Below are 18,751 nucleotides of genomic sequence, written 5' to 3'. Positions count from 1 at the left end.
CCGTACTCACATGGATGGAATTCTAATGATATTTAAGTTATCTAATGCATTGATACACTTGTTTTTCATTTATATGTCTTCAAGTTTCTACATTTCATGTTGTATAACCTTGCATGTTCAATCCTGCAGCATTTCGATTTCAAACTTAGGGTCGACTTAAAACTCATAATTAGGGTTGTTCTCACAAATCAGGCAACCAATGTGTTCAAAATGCCTAAATTATAGGCATGAATGCAGATTGTCAAGTAGAAAACATCTTAGAGACACTTGTAGTCTCTCACTGTTGAGGAGAGATACTTTATATGGTTGGCCAACGGTTTTGACAAAGCTTTCAAACACCACATTGACATTATTGCCACTATCCACTATTACCTTGGTTGGATATTCACTTGTTTTTACTCTGGTATAGAAAATACAACTCCTCCAGTCTTCTCTGTTTCTACCACAAGAATTTTGGACATAACATTCATAGGAAAGCTAAAAGCTTTGTTCTAGGTACTCTTCATCATAGAGGTCTTCTAGGTCTACTTCTTCTCTGCGTGCGTGCTCCAGTTGAGCCACCCTAGTTGTCAAGCCTTATACTTGTGCTAGAATATCTGCTGATTCACTCATATCTCTGATATCACTTTGATGTGGCCTCACAAGCGTGAAGGCCAAAACCCAAGATCCAATAGGAAATTAGCATACAAGTTAGAGTTTCTTTGTTGTTTAAGGGATCCAGGGTTTGTAGGGGAGGTAAATAGGGTTCAGCTAGAGGTTGTAGGCTTAGGGTTTTGAAAGAAGAACTTGGTCCTTGTTATTTTCATTTTCTATTTCCTGTAGTTAAGAGTTTAGGGAAAAATTAGAGTTTCAGATTTTAGGGTTTCTAGAGAGGAATTAGGGCTAAGGTTGGGGTCGTCTGCTAGGTGGAGAGGAGGGATTGTAATTCTAGAAGGGGAGGGGACTTGGTGGAGGGAGTTAGGACTTAGGAGACATGGAGTTTTTTTTTTTTTTTTTTGGGGGGGGGGGGGGAGAAGAGGGGATGAATGCATTGGGGAGGGTAAAGAGAAGGGTGCGATGGAGGTGATGGAGGGAGAAGGCCAAAGATGTTTGTTTACCACTTTAGAAAGGCTAGGAATGAAGTCGACCTGGGGGAAAAAACAGTCCATTAGTGCTGCCGCAAGAATTCTCCCGAATTAGAAAAAAAAAAACCTAGAAACCTCATTGAACCTCACTATCTGCCGTAACTCCTCCTTGATAACTTTATTCATCAAAACTGGTTCGTTACAAGCAATAGGCTGTGTGCTTTTAGCCTTTGTTAGACAACTTCTAACAGTACTCAACTTTGAAACACAAACTAAAAGAGACTTCTATTTTAAATAGAACTTCTATTTAGAATAGGACTTCTACTTAACTTCTCCTAGGCTGTCTCAAATAATAAACTAAAAATAGAATTAGAGTCCTAATATAATTAACTTTGAAACACAAACTAAAAGAGACTTCTATTTTAAATAGAAATTCTATTTAGAATAGGACTTCTACTTAACTTCTCCTAGGCTGTCTCAAATAATAAACTAAAAATAGAATTAGAGTCCTAATATAATTCCAAAATTTTACTAGACGCTCAATCAATACTGCCCAAAATTACAAATTGCCCCTACTGTTGAATCAAACTTCCTGTGTTGCTGGGCAGCAAGCCTATGTCTTCTTCCGGTTCTTGAGGGTCCTCTTCGGATGGTCATGGGGTCCTTACACATGGAAAAAAATTAGATCGAAATGGTCAAAATTTCTACCGAAATGCCTGCAAAATTCCAAATCAAAACGAAATGTAGTAATAGGCACGAAATGTATCCATATGGTTTCGTATCGACCGATATTTTTGGTCGATACGAGTCGATATTTCGGCCCGATACCATATCGGGCCGAAATGATACCTGCGTATGCTTTAAAGTATCCAAATCGACCCAGTTTTCGACATACTGAGCCTTTTTATCTTTTTCGAGCGATATCGCCCTGGAGATTTCGACCTCTATTTGAAATTTTTTGTGATTTCTCTTGCTTTCATCCCCTTCTACACCTAATTTCTAGTATTCCATTTACTTCAAACACTTGATTTGCTCCTCCATTTGTGCATTTTCTCAAATCTTGCAAGGTGAGTAACCAACTTTCTCATTTTTTTATTTTTGTTTCATTTGTGCCTTAAATCATGTTAGATTGCTTCCAAATTTATATATGTTTACTTTAGAGTGTTGATCTATGAATTTGTAGTATCAAAATTATTTTTTTATTCTTCCTACTATTTTTTTATTTTTCTGTTATTAAAAATTATTTACTAAATGTATATTGCTAAAAATGTATATGTATAGTACATGAATAAGCTTCAAATGAATGTATGTGAGAGTTGAGACACCATATTGCTGTGATGGTGTTGAATTAATTTTTTTTCTGTTAATTATGTAATTTTACTGTATTTAATATATATTTAAATATTAAAAAAACCCAATTAATTTCTGTTTTAAATTTTAAAATAGCGGAGTATTAGTGGAAGCATGTATGCAATTTTTGGAGCATGTTGTGGATATTTTTAAGAAAGTTTGTGTGTATTTTATATATTTTTAAATTATTTATATATTAAAATATACTTATATAGTTATACATTTTTTTTTAATATTTAAAAATAGGAGGTTATTATTAGAAGCATGTATGTCATTTCTGGAGCATATTGTGGAGCTTTTCAAGATACTTAGTGTGTGTTTCTTGTATCAAGCACTCTATTTTAAAGATGTCAAACATAGCTTGGGAACATGGGAGGCCACTGACAGCTGATAGGAGGAAGAGCGAGTGTAATTACTGCAAGAAACAAATATGAGGAGGTGGGGCCACTAGATTGAAGGTGCATCTAGCTGGTGGAACCAAGGATGTAACAGGATGCCCAAAGGTGCCTGTAGAGGTCAAGAGGGCAATGGCCTCATATATTAGTGGTGGAAAGCAAAAGAGGAAAGAGAAGAGAACACAGAGGGATGAGTTCGAGGATGCCTACTTAGATGACCTTCCAGATCCTAAGGGTTATGGTAGTAGGGATGAGCCAGGAAACAGTTGACCCGATCCGAGGGCCGATCAGCTGAGGAGGGCGATGATGATGAGTAGGGAGCAACAAAGGATTGATGACATAAAGAGGCAACAGAGAGGTCTGGGTTGTGGGTCCTCTAGAGAGCCAGTAGGTATGGGAGGCACAGGTGGCTCCCAAGTCCCTATGAGGAGGTCTCAGAGTGTGAGGCAGGGACCCGTATACAAATCCGGATCTTGAGATTCTTCGCAATGATCCGGCCCTATTTGTGAGGCCTGAGCATAAACAGAGAAAGTTGAAGCACTTATGGGGGAGTGTGAAGGAGAAAGTGGGGATGGCTTTCTCCAAATGGGTGCATTACCATAGTGTTCCAGCACATACAGCCCAGGGGCCCTACTACAGAGATATGATTGAGCAGATAGGCAAGGCTGGGAGTGGTGTACAGGGCCCCACTCCATATGAGATATATAATGTGTATTTGCCTAAGCATAAAGATGACATAAATGAGTACATTAAGGGATTAAAGCCCATGTAGAATCATTATGGAGTGACTCTGATGGCTGATGGTTGGACTGGTCCCACTAGACAGTCCATCATCAATTTCATGTTAAATTGTGATGGGAGGACAGTGTTCCTCAAGTCAGTAGATGCATCCGGTGAGAAGAAGGATGTAAAATACATTTACAAATCATTGAAGCAAGTGGTGAAGGAGGTTGGAGTGGAAAATGTGGTTCAAATTGTGACTGATAATGGCTCCAACTACAAGAAAGCTAGGTTGAAGATGCAGGAGAACTCCAGGTATCTAAACATATAGTATTAATTTTCATTTGTAAATACATATATTTACATTACACATATACATCTACACTTTATAACTTTGTATTGATGGCTTGATGCCTTGATGGGTGGACAGATATAGGCTCTTTTGGACTCCTTGTACTGCTCACTGCATTGACTTAATGTTGAAGGACATTGGAAAGGTCAAGCTTGTGAAGAATACCGTGGAGCAAGCTCGACATGTTAGCACCTTCATATATAACCACACCTATGCATTAAGGATGATGAGGGACAAGTGTCAGGGTGAGTTAGTGAGGCCAGGCATAATCAAATTTGCTACTAATTGGATAGCACTGCAGAGCTTTGAGAGTAGGAAGACTGGCCTTAGGAGTATGTTTGCATCAGAGGAGTGGTTTAACTGGGAGGCCGGGAGGGTTCTTCATCAGTGGGAGGAAGGAGAGCACAGTTGACCATCCTCGATGAGACTTTCTGGCACAATGTGAGGATAGTGGTGAAGATGCTTGAGCCTGTGGTGAACGTGTTGAGGATGGTAGATTAGCAGAGAAAACATACTATAGCACACATATTTGCTGCAGTAGATAGGATGAAGCAGCAAGTTGCTCAGGTCCACCCACGCGGCAACAAGAAAGTCCTTCAAATCATCAATAGTAGATGGGAGTCTATGTTGCAGCATCCACTGCATAAGGCTGGTGAGTTGTTAAGTCTAGTATTTAATTTAATTTTCATTATGTTATCACACTATTAAGCATTAACTATTCCCTTTTATGACATACTTTTTCTTAACAGCATACTATTTAAATCCCAAGTACCATTACAAGGACAATCTTGGGATGAGGCAAGATTTGATGGATGCTGTCCAAACTGTAGTGGAGAAGTTCGAACCGGATACAGCTAAACAAGCAGTCATCCATATGGAGGTGAGATAGTGATTTGAATCATTTGATATTCACAATTCGTAATTTTATACTAAGTCATTAACCTAGTAACTAGTTATTGTTTTTTCTCTTTATATATTAGATAAAGGCTTTTAGGGACGCCACTGGGAGCTTCGGTCATGCTGTGGCCGTATCGGGACGGGAAACCTCCCCTGCGGGTAAGTTCATTCATTTATTTCATTATACATTTAATTATTATATTCTATCTTTAATTTAGTTATTTAAGTATTAAAATGACTTAGAGTCTATGTTTGTTGCAGCTGAGTGGTGGTTGCAATTTGGACGTGATTCACACAACTTGAGTAGGATTGCAAGCAAAGTGCTCTCCCAAACATGTTCTGCCACTGGTTGTGAGCGAAATTGGAGCACCTTCAGCCTCATTCACTCGAAGAGGCGCAACCGAATGGGTGTGAAGTGTCTAGAGGACCTTGTCTACCTACACTATAATATGAGACTAAGAGAGGATCATATTAAACAAGGGATGGATAGAGAAAGCACCAATATCGAGTTGGCCGACATATTTGAGATGGATGATGATGATAACCCAGTAGTTGACTGGATCAGGGATAGTGGAGACGGATTGCTGGATGAGGAGGGAGGTCTTCCCAATAGTCAGATTGTAGAGGAGATGGGGGCTGATGTGGCGGACTTCATGGCCCAGGAGGGGAGGCCACATGCAGAGCCCGCCCGTCCCTTCATGCCACACCCTAACGCATCCACCCAGAGTGAGGATTTGATTTTCTGGTCCGACATTGAGGATGAGGTGACTCAGGCCTCCGGCGATGAAGACGATGGTGGTGATGATGATGATGGCAATGACGGTGATGATGGAGGGGATGAGGAGGGTGTGGGACCTCGTGATCAGGATTCAGCTGATCCTAGGGACAGACCACCACCACCAGTACGTGAGAGTCAAGGGGGGGAGGACAACCATTGAGATTCACAGGAGAGAGTCAGTTCACCCACGCGACACAGGATTCAGACCATACTGAAGCTGCATCACGAGGCAAAAATGTTTCCTCTACATATTCGAGGAAGGGGAAGGGGAGACAGCACGGCTGGAGCACATAGGACACGCCATCATATGGGTCCTACCGTCCATCCGATGCTGAGAGCTTGGTGGGATCTATGAGATCGATGAGCATTGATGATGCTAGAGACTCCTCCACCTCCAGAGGATCCGGATGGCATAGGCCTGCAGAGTCCTCATATGATACTGCTGTGGAGAGTATTGGTTCTACCGAGTCGACTTATGGTTATGGTCCTTATGGACCATATGGTGTCCCTCCTGGCTATCAGATTCAAGGTCAGGCCAGTCAGCCACGACTGAAGCCTTATGGTTATGGAGCGGCCTATGGAGCTTATGGTGTCCCTCCCATTATCGATTATCGGAGTCAACCACTGGGACCTTATCAATATCCTTATCCTTCTCCTAGCCCTGAGAGCCAGGGTGCTCTTTCATTTGTTGAGCAAATCTTCCACACTATTCCACAGCCACAAGGCCCACCACCACCAGTTCCTTTGGAGATTCACAACTTCCCACCATTAGGGAATCTTATGCATGTGGATGAGGCCACATACAGAGATGCAGTTCTTGACTATGTCCAAAACTATATGGGGCGGGGGCAAACATCATGGGAGTTATATTGTCATTTGTATAGGGTGCAGACGGAAGAGGGAGACCTTGAGGCTTGAATAGAATAGACTTGTAAGTTGTAAGTAATAACATTCCCACTTCTTCTCTGATTCATGTACTATATACTTGGAATGTTGGATGTCACATTTTCAGTAGTTTTTTAGTAAACTAGTAGTTTTATAGTGTTTACTATGCTTGAAATAGCTAGTATGCAAAAATTCAAATTAATTTGAGTGCATTTGAGGCTTGAAATTGAGTTTTCAAGATTCAGGAAAAAAGTATCCAGTTTCGGTCGAAATGTTCATATCGATCGAAATTTTTACCTTGGTCCTACATCACTATTTCTATCTGTTTTCTTCTGCAGATTATGGTTGGTATTTTAAGTTCTGTTACAAACCCTTCCAGGATTTCTACCATAATTTTCAAAGTCAATAAAGACCAATGGGAATCCAAATCCATGTTGCAATCTCTATATCTTCCATAGGCCTCCTAATTAGGCATTAGCCTTCATCAGCAACCTTCTTAGCATAAAACTAAATTGATTCTCCATAATAGTAGTTTCTTGTTTCAAATGGGTTTCAATAAACTTTTCCATAATTTCATAGTCTGGCTTAATAGATTTATGCCTCCATGGTTATTGCAACTCTAAATATAGCATCTGTTTTGCAAATCAGGATTTCGATGCTTCTCCTCCATTCATCTATCATTTTTTATGTGCTCATAATCCTCTCTTTTTTTCTTTTTTCCTTTTTTTTTTTTTTGAGGGGGGGAGGGGGAATTGAGGTTCACCTGGGCCAGCTTACGCACACCTTGACTACATCCTCAAGGGGGTAGCTGCCAAATGTAATTTAAATATGAGGCGGGGTTTCGCCCCTGGCCCCGAGGGTATTCGAACTTTGACCTCCTACATGGAGGTGTTAGTTTTTTACCAATTAAGCCACCCCTCGGGGTTGCTCATAATCTTATTAAACAGCTTGATTAGCAAGATGAACCAAGGATGCTTAAGAGTTTCCACATTTCTGTCAACATCTCATCTGGGCCTTGTATCTTGCCTACCTAAATCATCAAGGCTTCTTTTACTTCCATTGTTCCCAAATTTTTATGAATAGAAGGGATTCTATTACAATATATCCTCTTTGAAAATGATTATTTCATCCTTCACGAAAGGCCCTAAAGTAATTAGGATCATGAAGCTTTCAAATACAGAGCTGAAATGGTAATTGAATTGCTGCCTTGCTGGTATGCCAATTTTTAAAGAATCAACAGAAACCACCCCCACCCCCCACGGGTATCAATTCCATTCTTTCTCCATTTCCCACAAGCCAAATAGAATAAGGTTCATGCTTCAATTTTTCACAGCCAGACACGCAAAATGGTGATGAATTACTGAAATAACAATAACAGAAACAAAGAGTTTGAGGAAATTACCCGAAACGCCCAGTCTTCCAAGCTTGACCCTGCTTCTTACTGCCTCCAATTCGAGATATACTGGTAAAATCATCCTCCGTGAATTCCGCATCATTAAAGGCAAGCAAGGCCGGGCCTTGCCACTCAGCCAGCTTATCTGATAACAAAGAGTCAACACCATGAACCCTTTGATCCAAGCACAGACACACCTTGGTTGCCCCAGCATCATCAGCATTTTGAATCAGTTCCTTCAACACAGTGGTTCCTTCCGGATAGTTCGCTAGAACCTCACGGATTCTCCTCGTTAGGTCGACCTTCTGCCCGAAATCCTCCAACAAAAATGAATCAGCTCCATGAGATGCCATTACTTCTTAGAGGGTAATTAGATTGAATAAACCTTCGAATTCATCCGAATTTGTAAAGTAACTCAACAAATAAATAAGATTTATAGTGTGATCCCTGATAAATTCTAGAGGAAGCGACAACTGGAGATCAGAATTTAGTTCTTTGAACCACCGAGACCGATGTCGGTACGTGTCAGTGCCGGCGGTAGCATCCGTGCTCACATACGCTTTATCATGAGATAGACTGAGGTTCAGCGCAGGCGATGGTTTCTTGCTGATGAAACATGGGAGTTTGGACGAAAAGAGAAAAAGAAAAAAAAAACATGGGAGACTTTCTCTTGGAAATTTTAACTTTTTCTGGTAGAGTTGGTCCACTTGGATTAGGAAATCTAACCCAAAAATATGGCTATGTGCCTATGTTTGCATGCAAGGAAAATAATGTAGAAAAAAAAAATGAATCAAACGGGGATTGAAAACAAAAATCGATCACAAAATAAAAGGATTTTAATTTTCCAGATAGTTTTAATGGTATGTTTTGGTTACATGAATCTAGAGATTATTAATATGAAATTTATACCCATTTGATTGTGAACATTTTTAGATTCGTGAAATCTAGAAATTCGTCTTTTTAACTCCTACTATAAAAGCACCAAAAATTTAAGCATTCACAAAAGTCACGTCGACCAAACAATTTTTCATAATGGAATTTTTACAAATTCAGGTTAACCAAACAGTTAATTTTATAATTATTACTCCATGAATTTTAAATCCATAGATTTGAAATCTCTAGATATTTTAAATCTCTATACTCACATAACCAAACAGACCCAATAATGTTGATAAAAGCTCTTTTCTTTTTCTTTTTTTTTTTGGTTGCCAATCCCGGTTTCCAAGGCTTTGCCCTGACTAATCATGTGTTCGACGCATGTCGCACACCTAGCTGTGATGGGTGAGTCTCCCAGCAGGGATTTTTTGCCTTCACAAGGTTTCGATACCGAAACATTGCTTAAGCGGACCAAGCTGCTTACCACTTTGACCAACCCCCATTAATTAGCTCTTTTCTTTTTCTCAAAAAGATAAATATTACTTTAATATTTTCATTTCTTAATTATGAAATATCTTTATGGAAAGAGTGAAAAACTGTTAATTTCACCACAGGTCAACAACCATTGTAATGATATAATATCCAAAACCCTAATCATTTCATTAAATGTTAAACAACCCTTGATATTAAACTATTGTAGAGTTCATAGCTCTTCTGGACCCAAAATCCAAGTTCACCAAGATTAAAATACATGAATATACAATTATGGACTTACAATACGGTTTTTTTGTTAGCGAATAAGAAACAGCTTTCTTGGCCAAGGTATTAACTAAAGATTTGACTGATCTCATACTGTAATCAAAGCTAATGCTAACTAAGAAGGACCCTAATGTCTTAAATGATGGTCTTTAAGTTGAATAGATACGCAACACAAGGGGCTACCAAGTATGAGTGAAATCAATAGTTGGCTACTCAACATTGATATGGAAATATCCTTATTCAGAGATAGGAGAGCTATTCAAATTGCCAAAGCTTACATTTAGAAATGAATGGCACAAAAGCCCCTGGAATTGATGGTCTTCTTGCAAAATTCTTTCAGAAACATTGGGATGTAATTGATTTGGATTTGACCCGAAGAACCCAACATTTTTTCAATAGGGATCATATGCTCAGAAGTCTTAATAGAAAAATTATTTTTCTCATCCCTAATATAGTTTATCCCCATGAGAAATCACATTTTCGGTCTATTAAGTCATAACAAAATGTTTAGCTAATAAACTTAAACCTATTATAATGTCCATCACTAGTCATAACCAAAATATTTGTGTTCCAAGTCAAGCCATTACAAATAATATATACCTTACACATGAATATCTTTATTTTTTTCAAAAATCTAGTTCATCATTTGGTTATATAGTTCTTAAAATTAGACATGTGCAAAACATATGACAAATTAGAGTAGTCATACATTGAGAATACTTTAAGACATATGGGATTTGTTTCACAATGGGTATAATGGATCATCCAATGCATTACCACTGCGGAATGCCATATCAAAATCAATGTGCTGTCTCTAGGAAAATTACCCCTAGTAGAGGCATCAGACAATGGTGCCCATTAAATCCTTATGTCTTCATTTTCTGTCAGGACAAGTTGTCTCATTGACTTATTTTCAACTTGGGTATCCCCAGACTCTTGTCATCCGAATTTCTCCAATGCCTATAAAATAAATCATTTGTTCTTTGCAAATGATTGCATGCTCTTATCTTCAGTATCTATTATGAATCTTCCCAAATTAATACCTTGCTGTAGGATTATGAGCTAGTGTATGGATTGCACATTAATATTGATAAATCAGCAGTAATGTTTAGCAAACAACCCCCCAATCTTTCAGGGATTACTGATGATCACATTTATGTGTGAAATCTTAGGGCATAAAACATTCATTTTACACACTAAGAGTGGAGCTACCTGGATTTTATGTTGTTTTTGTAGATTTTATTATTTTTTATGATTTGAGCAAATATTTGAACTTTTGGTTATGAAACATGCGGTTTTACACGTCAAGAGATCCGTTCAAATTCTCAAGTGCAAAAAGGGCCTGATTTGGAGCATGATGTGCTAGAGATGCGATTATGGGTCAACTCCTGAATATCTTATAAATAAATAAGCCAATTTTGATCTACAGCTGAGATTAATTAGGAATTTTATTTTACTTTATTGTAACTGAAAAATGTATGGGACCCACAAGTAGTAAAAGATTATGATTTTCTATGTTTTTCTATAGATTTTTTAGAATATTTTATTTAATTTCTTAATTATTTCTCTCTCTCTCTCCCCACTTTCGATTTTTATTTTATTTTATTATTTTCTTAATAACCACGCTCTGATACCAATATAATTATAAAAAAAAAAACTTAAATATAAAAGGGTAAAATTGGTATTTCATCTATTTGTCAAGTGATAACATCATCATTTAACTTTAATCCTTAACAGTAGGGGATGTTTGTAATTTATTATTTTTAAGGGTATTAATTGTAATTGATTGCAATTCAAGGGTCTATAGTAATTTGTCCAATAATTAATGATTTTTTTTTGTTCGTTAAATTTTTTTATTTTTTTTCTTTTCTTTTTTTCTTTTTAGAGATTGAAGCTTTACTAAGAATGGGGATGTGTACATTTAATGACATCATGAATAAGACATTCATGAACCCATGGAATAGAACTAGCCATTTCATCTCGCACTACTCATAAGGCATGAATCTCACATTTAAGGTGGAAGACCCATATCATGAAATATGTGGGTTTTAGTGTGACAACACTCACATAGAAAGTTGAGTGTGTGGAGACAATGAAATAATGCTGCTTAACATGAGAGTCAACTAATTTGGATGCATTATGAAGTGAGATTAATTAAAATAGTGAAAGAAAAATGAAAAATATCATATCTTGAAATTTACTAATTAATCCTCCCGCCACAAAAACAAAAAACAAAAAACCTAAAACCATAACTAACTAGTAGTCTTGGAAGGTGTCACCCATATGAATGTGAAGTCAAGTATGAGGTAGAGTTTCAACATGTGACTTAAGTTCAAAGTCATCATATTATTTTACTATCTAACATAATTATGCACCTTGTTGAGATAATCCTCTACACATAAATTAGAGTAAATAAAAATTTTGCACACATTTATTTACTGTAACAACCTTATTAAAGTATCATTACTATATGAAACAATTTTCGGTAAGTAGTAGTGTGATATTCTTTATTATAAAGGGTTTCTAATAAATAAATTAAAATAATGGTGTGTCTTGACAAAAAAAAAATCATTTAATATATATCCTGTTTTGAGAAAAGTTGGTATGTATATTTTCTTTTTTATTTTCTATGTATACTTTTATGACAAATTTTCTTGAATGGAAAGATAATACATTGCTTATGTGCAATAACATATGATCTATTTGATAACCTACTAAAAAATAATTGATAGTGTTTCTTGCTTTGAGAAGCAGAAAAATGTTTGATAAAATAGTTTTGTTTCGCATAAATTTTGCAACATAAACAAAATTTATAAAAAATTTTAATTCAACAGACACTTTTTATTGTTGGGTATGTTTCTTGAAGCAAAAATTCGGCACGAGTTGGGTTTAAGTGAAACAATTTTAGGAGTATTTATGGATTTTGACAATTTAAACATAACAATGACAAATTTCGCAAATTTTATCGCAATTTTCAAATTTGTTTCAAGAATTACCATATTTTTTAAAATTCCTACGGGTATTACTTCTACTTCCATAAGCATAGTTTTATCAAACATTTAATAGAGTGTATCTACTTCTAAAAACACTATGAACTGTTTATGGTGTTTCTCAAAGGATAAATACCTGGTGAGCTATCAAATGGGTCCGTAATATCAGTAATATGTGTATATAATAAAATATTATAAAAGAATGAGGTCATGTGTTTAGTCTTTTTTATTGTTTAAAAATTATTATTTTCACTAATGGACTTTTTAAAGTTTTACCAAGAATAAAAATTTATAAAACTCTCAAGACAATACAAAAATAGTGCAATTTCTCCTTTTTCACTTTGGTTCCACAAGGACGAGTCAATTTATAAAGGAGAGAGAATTCTTATGAATAATGATAATGTGTGTGGTCTTTTTTATTGTTTTAAAAATTATCATTTTCCCTAAAGGACTTTTGAAAGTTGTACAAAAAATAAAATTTATAAAACTTCTAAGAATAATACCAAACAAAGATGGTGGAATTTCTCATGTTCTGTTTTGGTTCCACAAAGGAGTCCATTTAAAAAGAGAGATAATTCTTATAGACAATGACAATGTGTATGGTCTTTTTTATTGTTTTAAAAATTATTCTTTTCACTATGAAAGTTTTATAAATTTTCATTTTTGATAAAACTTTCAAAAGTAATACCAAATACAGATGATGCAATTTCTTATGTTCTACTTTGGTTCCACAAGATGCATGTCCTTCTTCTTAATAATGGGTACGTACAAAAACACCTAGACTTGAAATTGTGGTAACAAAATATGGTCTCATTTTTTTCGTTATCATTATTCATGGTCGTTTTTACCAATTTATCAAGACTCAATATTAAAAACCATTTTTTGACAATAAACAAATAAATTGTGTGATAACTATAAAAAGATTTTATCATCAAAGATAAAATAGCTTTCGTGATTTAATGTCTATAAATAATTTTTAGAGCAAATTATATAGCATCCACTATATTTGGGGTGAAATTGGCGATCACCTATTATTGTCCCAAAAATTACATGGCACTCATATGCATAATAACAAGTTATCGATAATTAAATTTGTTGTTAAAATAGGTTATAAATTATCCAAATGCCCGTTGGGCAAGTAAATGACAATAATGCCCTCAGTTTAATTCCCTCCTATACCCAATTGTGGAAACTGCCCACCACGCTAGAAACCACTAGACCCCTCCCCTGCCGAAGACAACCACCCCCACTGCGGGCTTTTCCTCTGCCAGAGTTCACCACTGGCTTTCCTCTGCTTAAATGCTTCGTATATGATCGATAAATCATAACTCTACTAGCGACGTCACCATGCAACGCCAGATTATTTCCTTTGTCCTTCTTTCGACCGTATAAAAAAGCTGCCAAAACCAACTTCTCACCTGTTCTATTTGCCAGAGGCAGAGGGCTTGGGTTCAATGTTCTCAATGCTTGGAAATCTATAAAATTTGTTTCCTTTCTAACATCAGTTATGTATTTCTTTTAATATCATATTGTTCTCTTAGAAACACTATTTGCAATAATGAGCAATTGAGAAAAAGATGGTGAGTAGGCAATAGATTTTCAAATCATAATTTTGGTTTTGTTTGGTCTTGAAAGTTCTTGTCACAAAGCATTAAAAAAGACAAACCTTCGAAGAAACGGATCAAAACCCATCCATAACTAGTAAATTAGTCGATGGGTTGGCTTATTCTTGACAGTAACTATTGATGGATTTTGCCATTTCTCCCAAATGATAGAGTGAACGGGTACGCCATTGACAAAATCTTTGGTGGTAGATCTGAACCGATTCACCTCAAACGGTCGACCCACATAGTCCCATTAACCCACATAGTTTCTCGGTGGATGGACAGGAGAAAAGCTGGCGGTGGGAGCAGTTGTCTCTATCAGGAGAGGGGGTCTGGTAGCTTCAGTCCATGGTGGGCGTTTTCTTGCGAGGGAGAAGAAGATGGGTGCCTTCGCCCACCTAAGGGTATTTAGGTAATTTTACTGCCATTAGGGCATTTGGGTAATTTGAAATTTAATTTTTAAATGATTTAAATAAAATAACCTTTAATTTTATTATTCATTTTAATAACAAATTTTACTGTGGGTAACTTGTAATTATGTATGTGGATGTTATGTAATTTTTTAGACAATAGTGAATGGTCACTAGTTTCACCATAAATATAGTGGTTGTTGTGTAATTTGCTCTAATTTTTATAACATTGTTATGAAAATTATCTAATGGCTTAAATAGTCCATGAAGAGTTCTCCATTCACTGGTCTTCTTTTGTAGCTAACAAGGGATGTGATATGTTCCTGTTATTCTCCAACTGCCATTGGCTATTGTCAACTAGTGATGTACTAGTGAAGTCGAATCACTAACACAACCATAGCTCTATTATGCAAAAACGTCAATGGAGAAAATAACCCTTCATTGTAGGAAAGAAGGAAAATAAACGGAGAAGGAAGAATTGTTTAGAGGAATGATGGAAAGGCGTTCAATCAAATTTTCTTACGCTATATGTTAGAGTGCAATCGCCAGCTAATGCACTTCAACAAGAGCTCCAACCAAGTGTCAATATCCAATATATTTAAAATTTTGGGGTAAGTCTCACATGGACTCCCCAATGTTTGATACAAGTTATTTTTAGTGCAAATGAAATGACATTATGCATTTGTCTCCCTAATGGTATTAAAAAAAAAAAAATCAACTAAGGATGCATTGTCATTATTACACTTACATCTTTTTTATTTATTTTCTTCCACTTATTCAAATCATGTACAAATGTACGAGGCGCCAATAATTTGGCATTGGAGTAAGCTTCTAAGTGAAAATGCCATTAGTCAAAAATATAATGGTATTTTGGTCATAGAAATAAGGACATGTCATTAATATATTATTTTAGATACGATAGACAAGGATGTCAATATTGGGATTGGATTAGAAGATCCGATTTGAGTTGGTCTCGTAAAAACTGTCTTGCAGCAGACCCATTACTAAACAGATCGGTCTAGAAATTGGAATGATTACAAATAGACTAGTCTTGATTTTTCTATTTATCCCGTTGGTTAGCCCTACCGATTGGCCTGATTAAAAGAGTAATTACAATTAAACGAAAGATTATTCGAGTGTGACTAATGGGATTCAAACCCACATCTTCATATCCTCAATATAAAATTCTCACCACAATACTACAAATAAAATATAATTATTAATGGTTGAAAAAATATTATATTATTGAAGTTTGTAGAGAATCATGCCCAACAATCAATGGCACATTGGTAGACAATTATGTCTTATTTTGGAAACTAAGAGAGTGACCATTAAGAGAATATTAAAATTAACAGAAAATACAAAAAACTTGTGGATCTATGTTGTAATAGAATTTTAAAATTTTGATTAGAAACTTGAGATATTAAAACTATTTCAATATTCAAAACTAATAATGTAGAACCGGCGCAGGATCTTACACCAGTGACAATAAATCAATTTTGAAATAAGAAATTTGGAAAATACATTGTAATATGAGAAAATTTCTGTCGCATCCCTACTTTACCCCCAAAAAAAAGCATCTCTACTATAACCCAGGATTGACATGGCCCGACACAGCCCGAGACTGAACCAAACCGGTTATTAAATAGGTTGTGTTGGTCCAACCTGTTTGGACTAATAGCCCTGCCTGAGTCTTGCTCGGCTTGACAATTTGACACCTTTGGTCCACACGAGAGGCAAATGCAAAATGTATTTTTCTTTGAATTATAAATGACTTTGATGAGACCCCAAGGGATTCAAATGAAAATTATCATATTGGATTCCATTATAATTTATGAATTGTAAGATTCTAATCTAGCGGCTGATAAAAGATCCCTTGAATTGTTAATATGTTCCCTAAGGCTGCGTTTGTTTGCTGGAATAAAGGTGGGGTGGAAAATTTTTTGAAAATAATGTAGACTTCTTACTTTTTCGTTAAATCCCAAAATTGTAGATTGTTTGGTTGCATTGGGTAGGAAAGTGACAGATAGTTGATGTGGCAGCCCAACTTTCCCACCCCAAACCATTTTAAAATCCCACAAATTTGGTGAGACTTTGTGGAAAAGTTTGAAAAAGTGAAAAGTGGGACCCACTATTATCAGTTTTTCACAAAACCTTTTATTTTTTTCATTCTCCCTCACCCCACTATACATGGGACCCACATGTTTTTTTTTTTTTTTTTTTTTCCACCCACCTTTGCAAACAAACACAGCCTACGTTCACTGGAATAAGATGGAGTGAAAAATTTTTGAAAAAAAATAAATTTTTATTACTTTCCTTTAAATCCTAAAAATGTATATTGTTTGGTTGTTTTGAATGGGAAAGTTAGAGAATAAACTTATCTGGTGAGGTGGCAACCCAACTTTTCTACCCAAGCCTTTTTAAAATCCTACAAAATGTGTATGACTTTGTAAAAAAATGTAAAATGTAGGACCACAATTAACACTTTTATACAATTTTATTTATTTCTCTCTCACCCCATGAGCCTACATGTTTTTTTTTTACCCATTTTTTCCACTCCACCTTTACAAACAAATGCATCATATATGTATGGCATTTTTTGTCATAGAAATTGTTCTTAAGTAAATTTTATTACCAAAATGTCAATTTGTTCCTAATCATTTCTAAATGTCGTCAGCACATGGTTTGCCAAATAGCCAAAACTATGCTCAAAGCCTGTTAAAAAGTTAGAAAACGAAAATGGAAAAAACGCCGTTTTTTAGTAAAACTGTTACGTAATGTGTAAGGTGGCACAAATATGGCCATATATAGTAGAGACGGTAAGTGGCAGCTCATTTCCTTACACGTGGCTATTTACCAGTATCTCCTCTCCGAGTGGGACCACGTAAGAATCGAAAAATATCAATCTAAAGGAAGAATTTTCATTTTGTTGCAACAGTTCATGTAGATGTTGTTTTGGTATTGGTGCCTTTTTAATATTGGAAATGAAAAGCCATCCACAAGGGTCGAACCCAATATTCAATCTATCCATCCACTATATTGACACGTGATCCTAGTCCCACATAGTGATGAATGTACATCACTTACACCTATGATCAATCAAGATATTTCAAATTTTAGATTCATGAATGTGAAATTTATATCCGTTTAGTTGTGAAAATCTTTGGATTCATGAAATCTAGAGATTCATCTTTTTACACTAAAAACATGAATCTGTAAATTTCTAATTATAAAGTGAAATCTCTATCCCTGTTATAAAAGAACTAAACATTTACACATTCACAAAATCACGTCGACAGAATAATTTTTCAAGATGAATTCATAATTTCATTATGCATATTCAAGTTAACCAACCAGTTAATTTTATGAATTATGACTCATAGATTTAAAATCTATAATTTGAAATCTCTAGATAAAAAATGTGATGGAAAAGACACAATATAAGCAAAGCATAGGATAAAACATACACTTTTATCAGAAAAATAGAAATCCGTCCGATCTAAGGCTCTTTTTGGTATCACCATCTCTATTATGCCTATTAAAATAAATAAGTCAGAATTCATTATGGTAGATGAATGGTTTGGTATTTATCATAAATTATGAATGAATAGTTTGGTGTAGAAAAATTATTAAATGATGAAAGTGAAAGAGAAGTATGGTTGTATAAAGTGTTGTTTTCTCTTTTGACTTGTAATTCCATGAGATATGAAATTCTCATCATATCCATTGAGTTCTTTGGTTTTGGGGTTTTCTATTTTTTATAATAATTCGGTGTCCAAACATTTATATGAAAATTTTATAATTGACAATGATAATTGATCCCAAAAAGAGCCTAAATCTTTTATTCTAACCTTTGGTATTATGTACATGCTCACATAGTCACATTTGGCGTTAAAAAACGTTCTACTCCATCATGGCTGATATAAATGCCCTTGCTGTCCAGCAAATTTACAGTTCAGCTACTTCCTTTCTTTCCTCTGTGATTCTACTAACGTTAGTAACGATTGGACCAAAAAAGTATAATTTCTACTCCAAATCCTTTGTCTTTCTTGCAGTTTCTCTCACGAATTTCTATCATAGTCTCTGGTTTTTTGTTCCCTTTCTCTCTCTTATTGTTCAAGGATTAAGGAAGAAAAGATCAAGACGGACTACCTTATAAAGGGAGCCGTCGAAGCAAAGCGAGAAAAGCGTGGATATTGGAAAGGTAATGCAAAGGTTTCTTTCTCGTTTCTTCTCCGTTTCTTCCTCATTTCTTTAGATTCTTTTTTATTTATTTAT

At 35.7% G+C, this 18,751-nt stretch overlaps 2 protein-coding genes across 4 annotated transcripts in view; one reads left to right on the top strand and one right to left on the bottom strand.

Moving 5' to 3' along the window:
• Positions 1 to 8,501, bottom strand: part of LOC149012773 (Zinc finger, C3HC4 type (RING finger) family protein) — a 91,363-nt gene extending 82,862 nt beyond the window's left edge. The window contains exon 1 of the mRNA XM_089158364.1: positions 7,844 to 8,501. Within this exon, the coding sequence (XP_089014490.1) occupies positions 7,844 to 8,187 (344 nt within the window). The 5' untranslated portion in view covers positions 8,188 to 8,501. The remainder of the gene's footprint in view (positions 1 to 7,843) is intronic.
• Positions 8,502 to 18,427: 9,926 nt separating this feature from the next.
• Positions 18,428 to 18,751, top strand: part of LOC149012772 (uncharacterized) — a 37,479-nt gene continuing 37,155 nt past the window's right edge. For 2 of the 3 annotated variants that reach the window (XM_089157899.1, XM_089157901.1), the window contains exon 1: positions 18,428 to 18,677. The gene's annotated coding sequence lies outside the window, so the exon portion shown is untranslated. The remainder of the gene's footprint in view (positions 18,678 to 18,751) is intronic. The other variant, XM_089157900.1, reaches the window with a different exon arrangement.

Source organism: Hakea prostrata, chromosome 6, assembly GCF_041222555.1.
Source record: "Hakea prostrata isolate BN-2017 chromosome 6, UWA_Hpros_2, whole genome shotgun sequence".
In the NCBI taxonomy this organism is placed as follows: domain Eukaryota; kingdom Viridiplantae; phylum Streptophyta; class Magnoliopsida; order Proteales; family Proteaceae; genus Hakea; species Hakea prostrata.
Note: the sequence above shows the minus strand (reverse complement) of the source record. Positions and strands in the feature narration are given on the sequence as shown.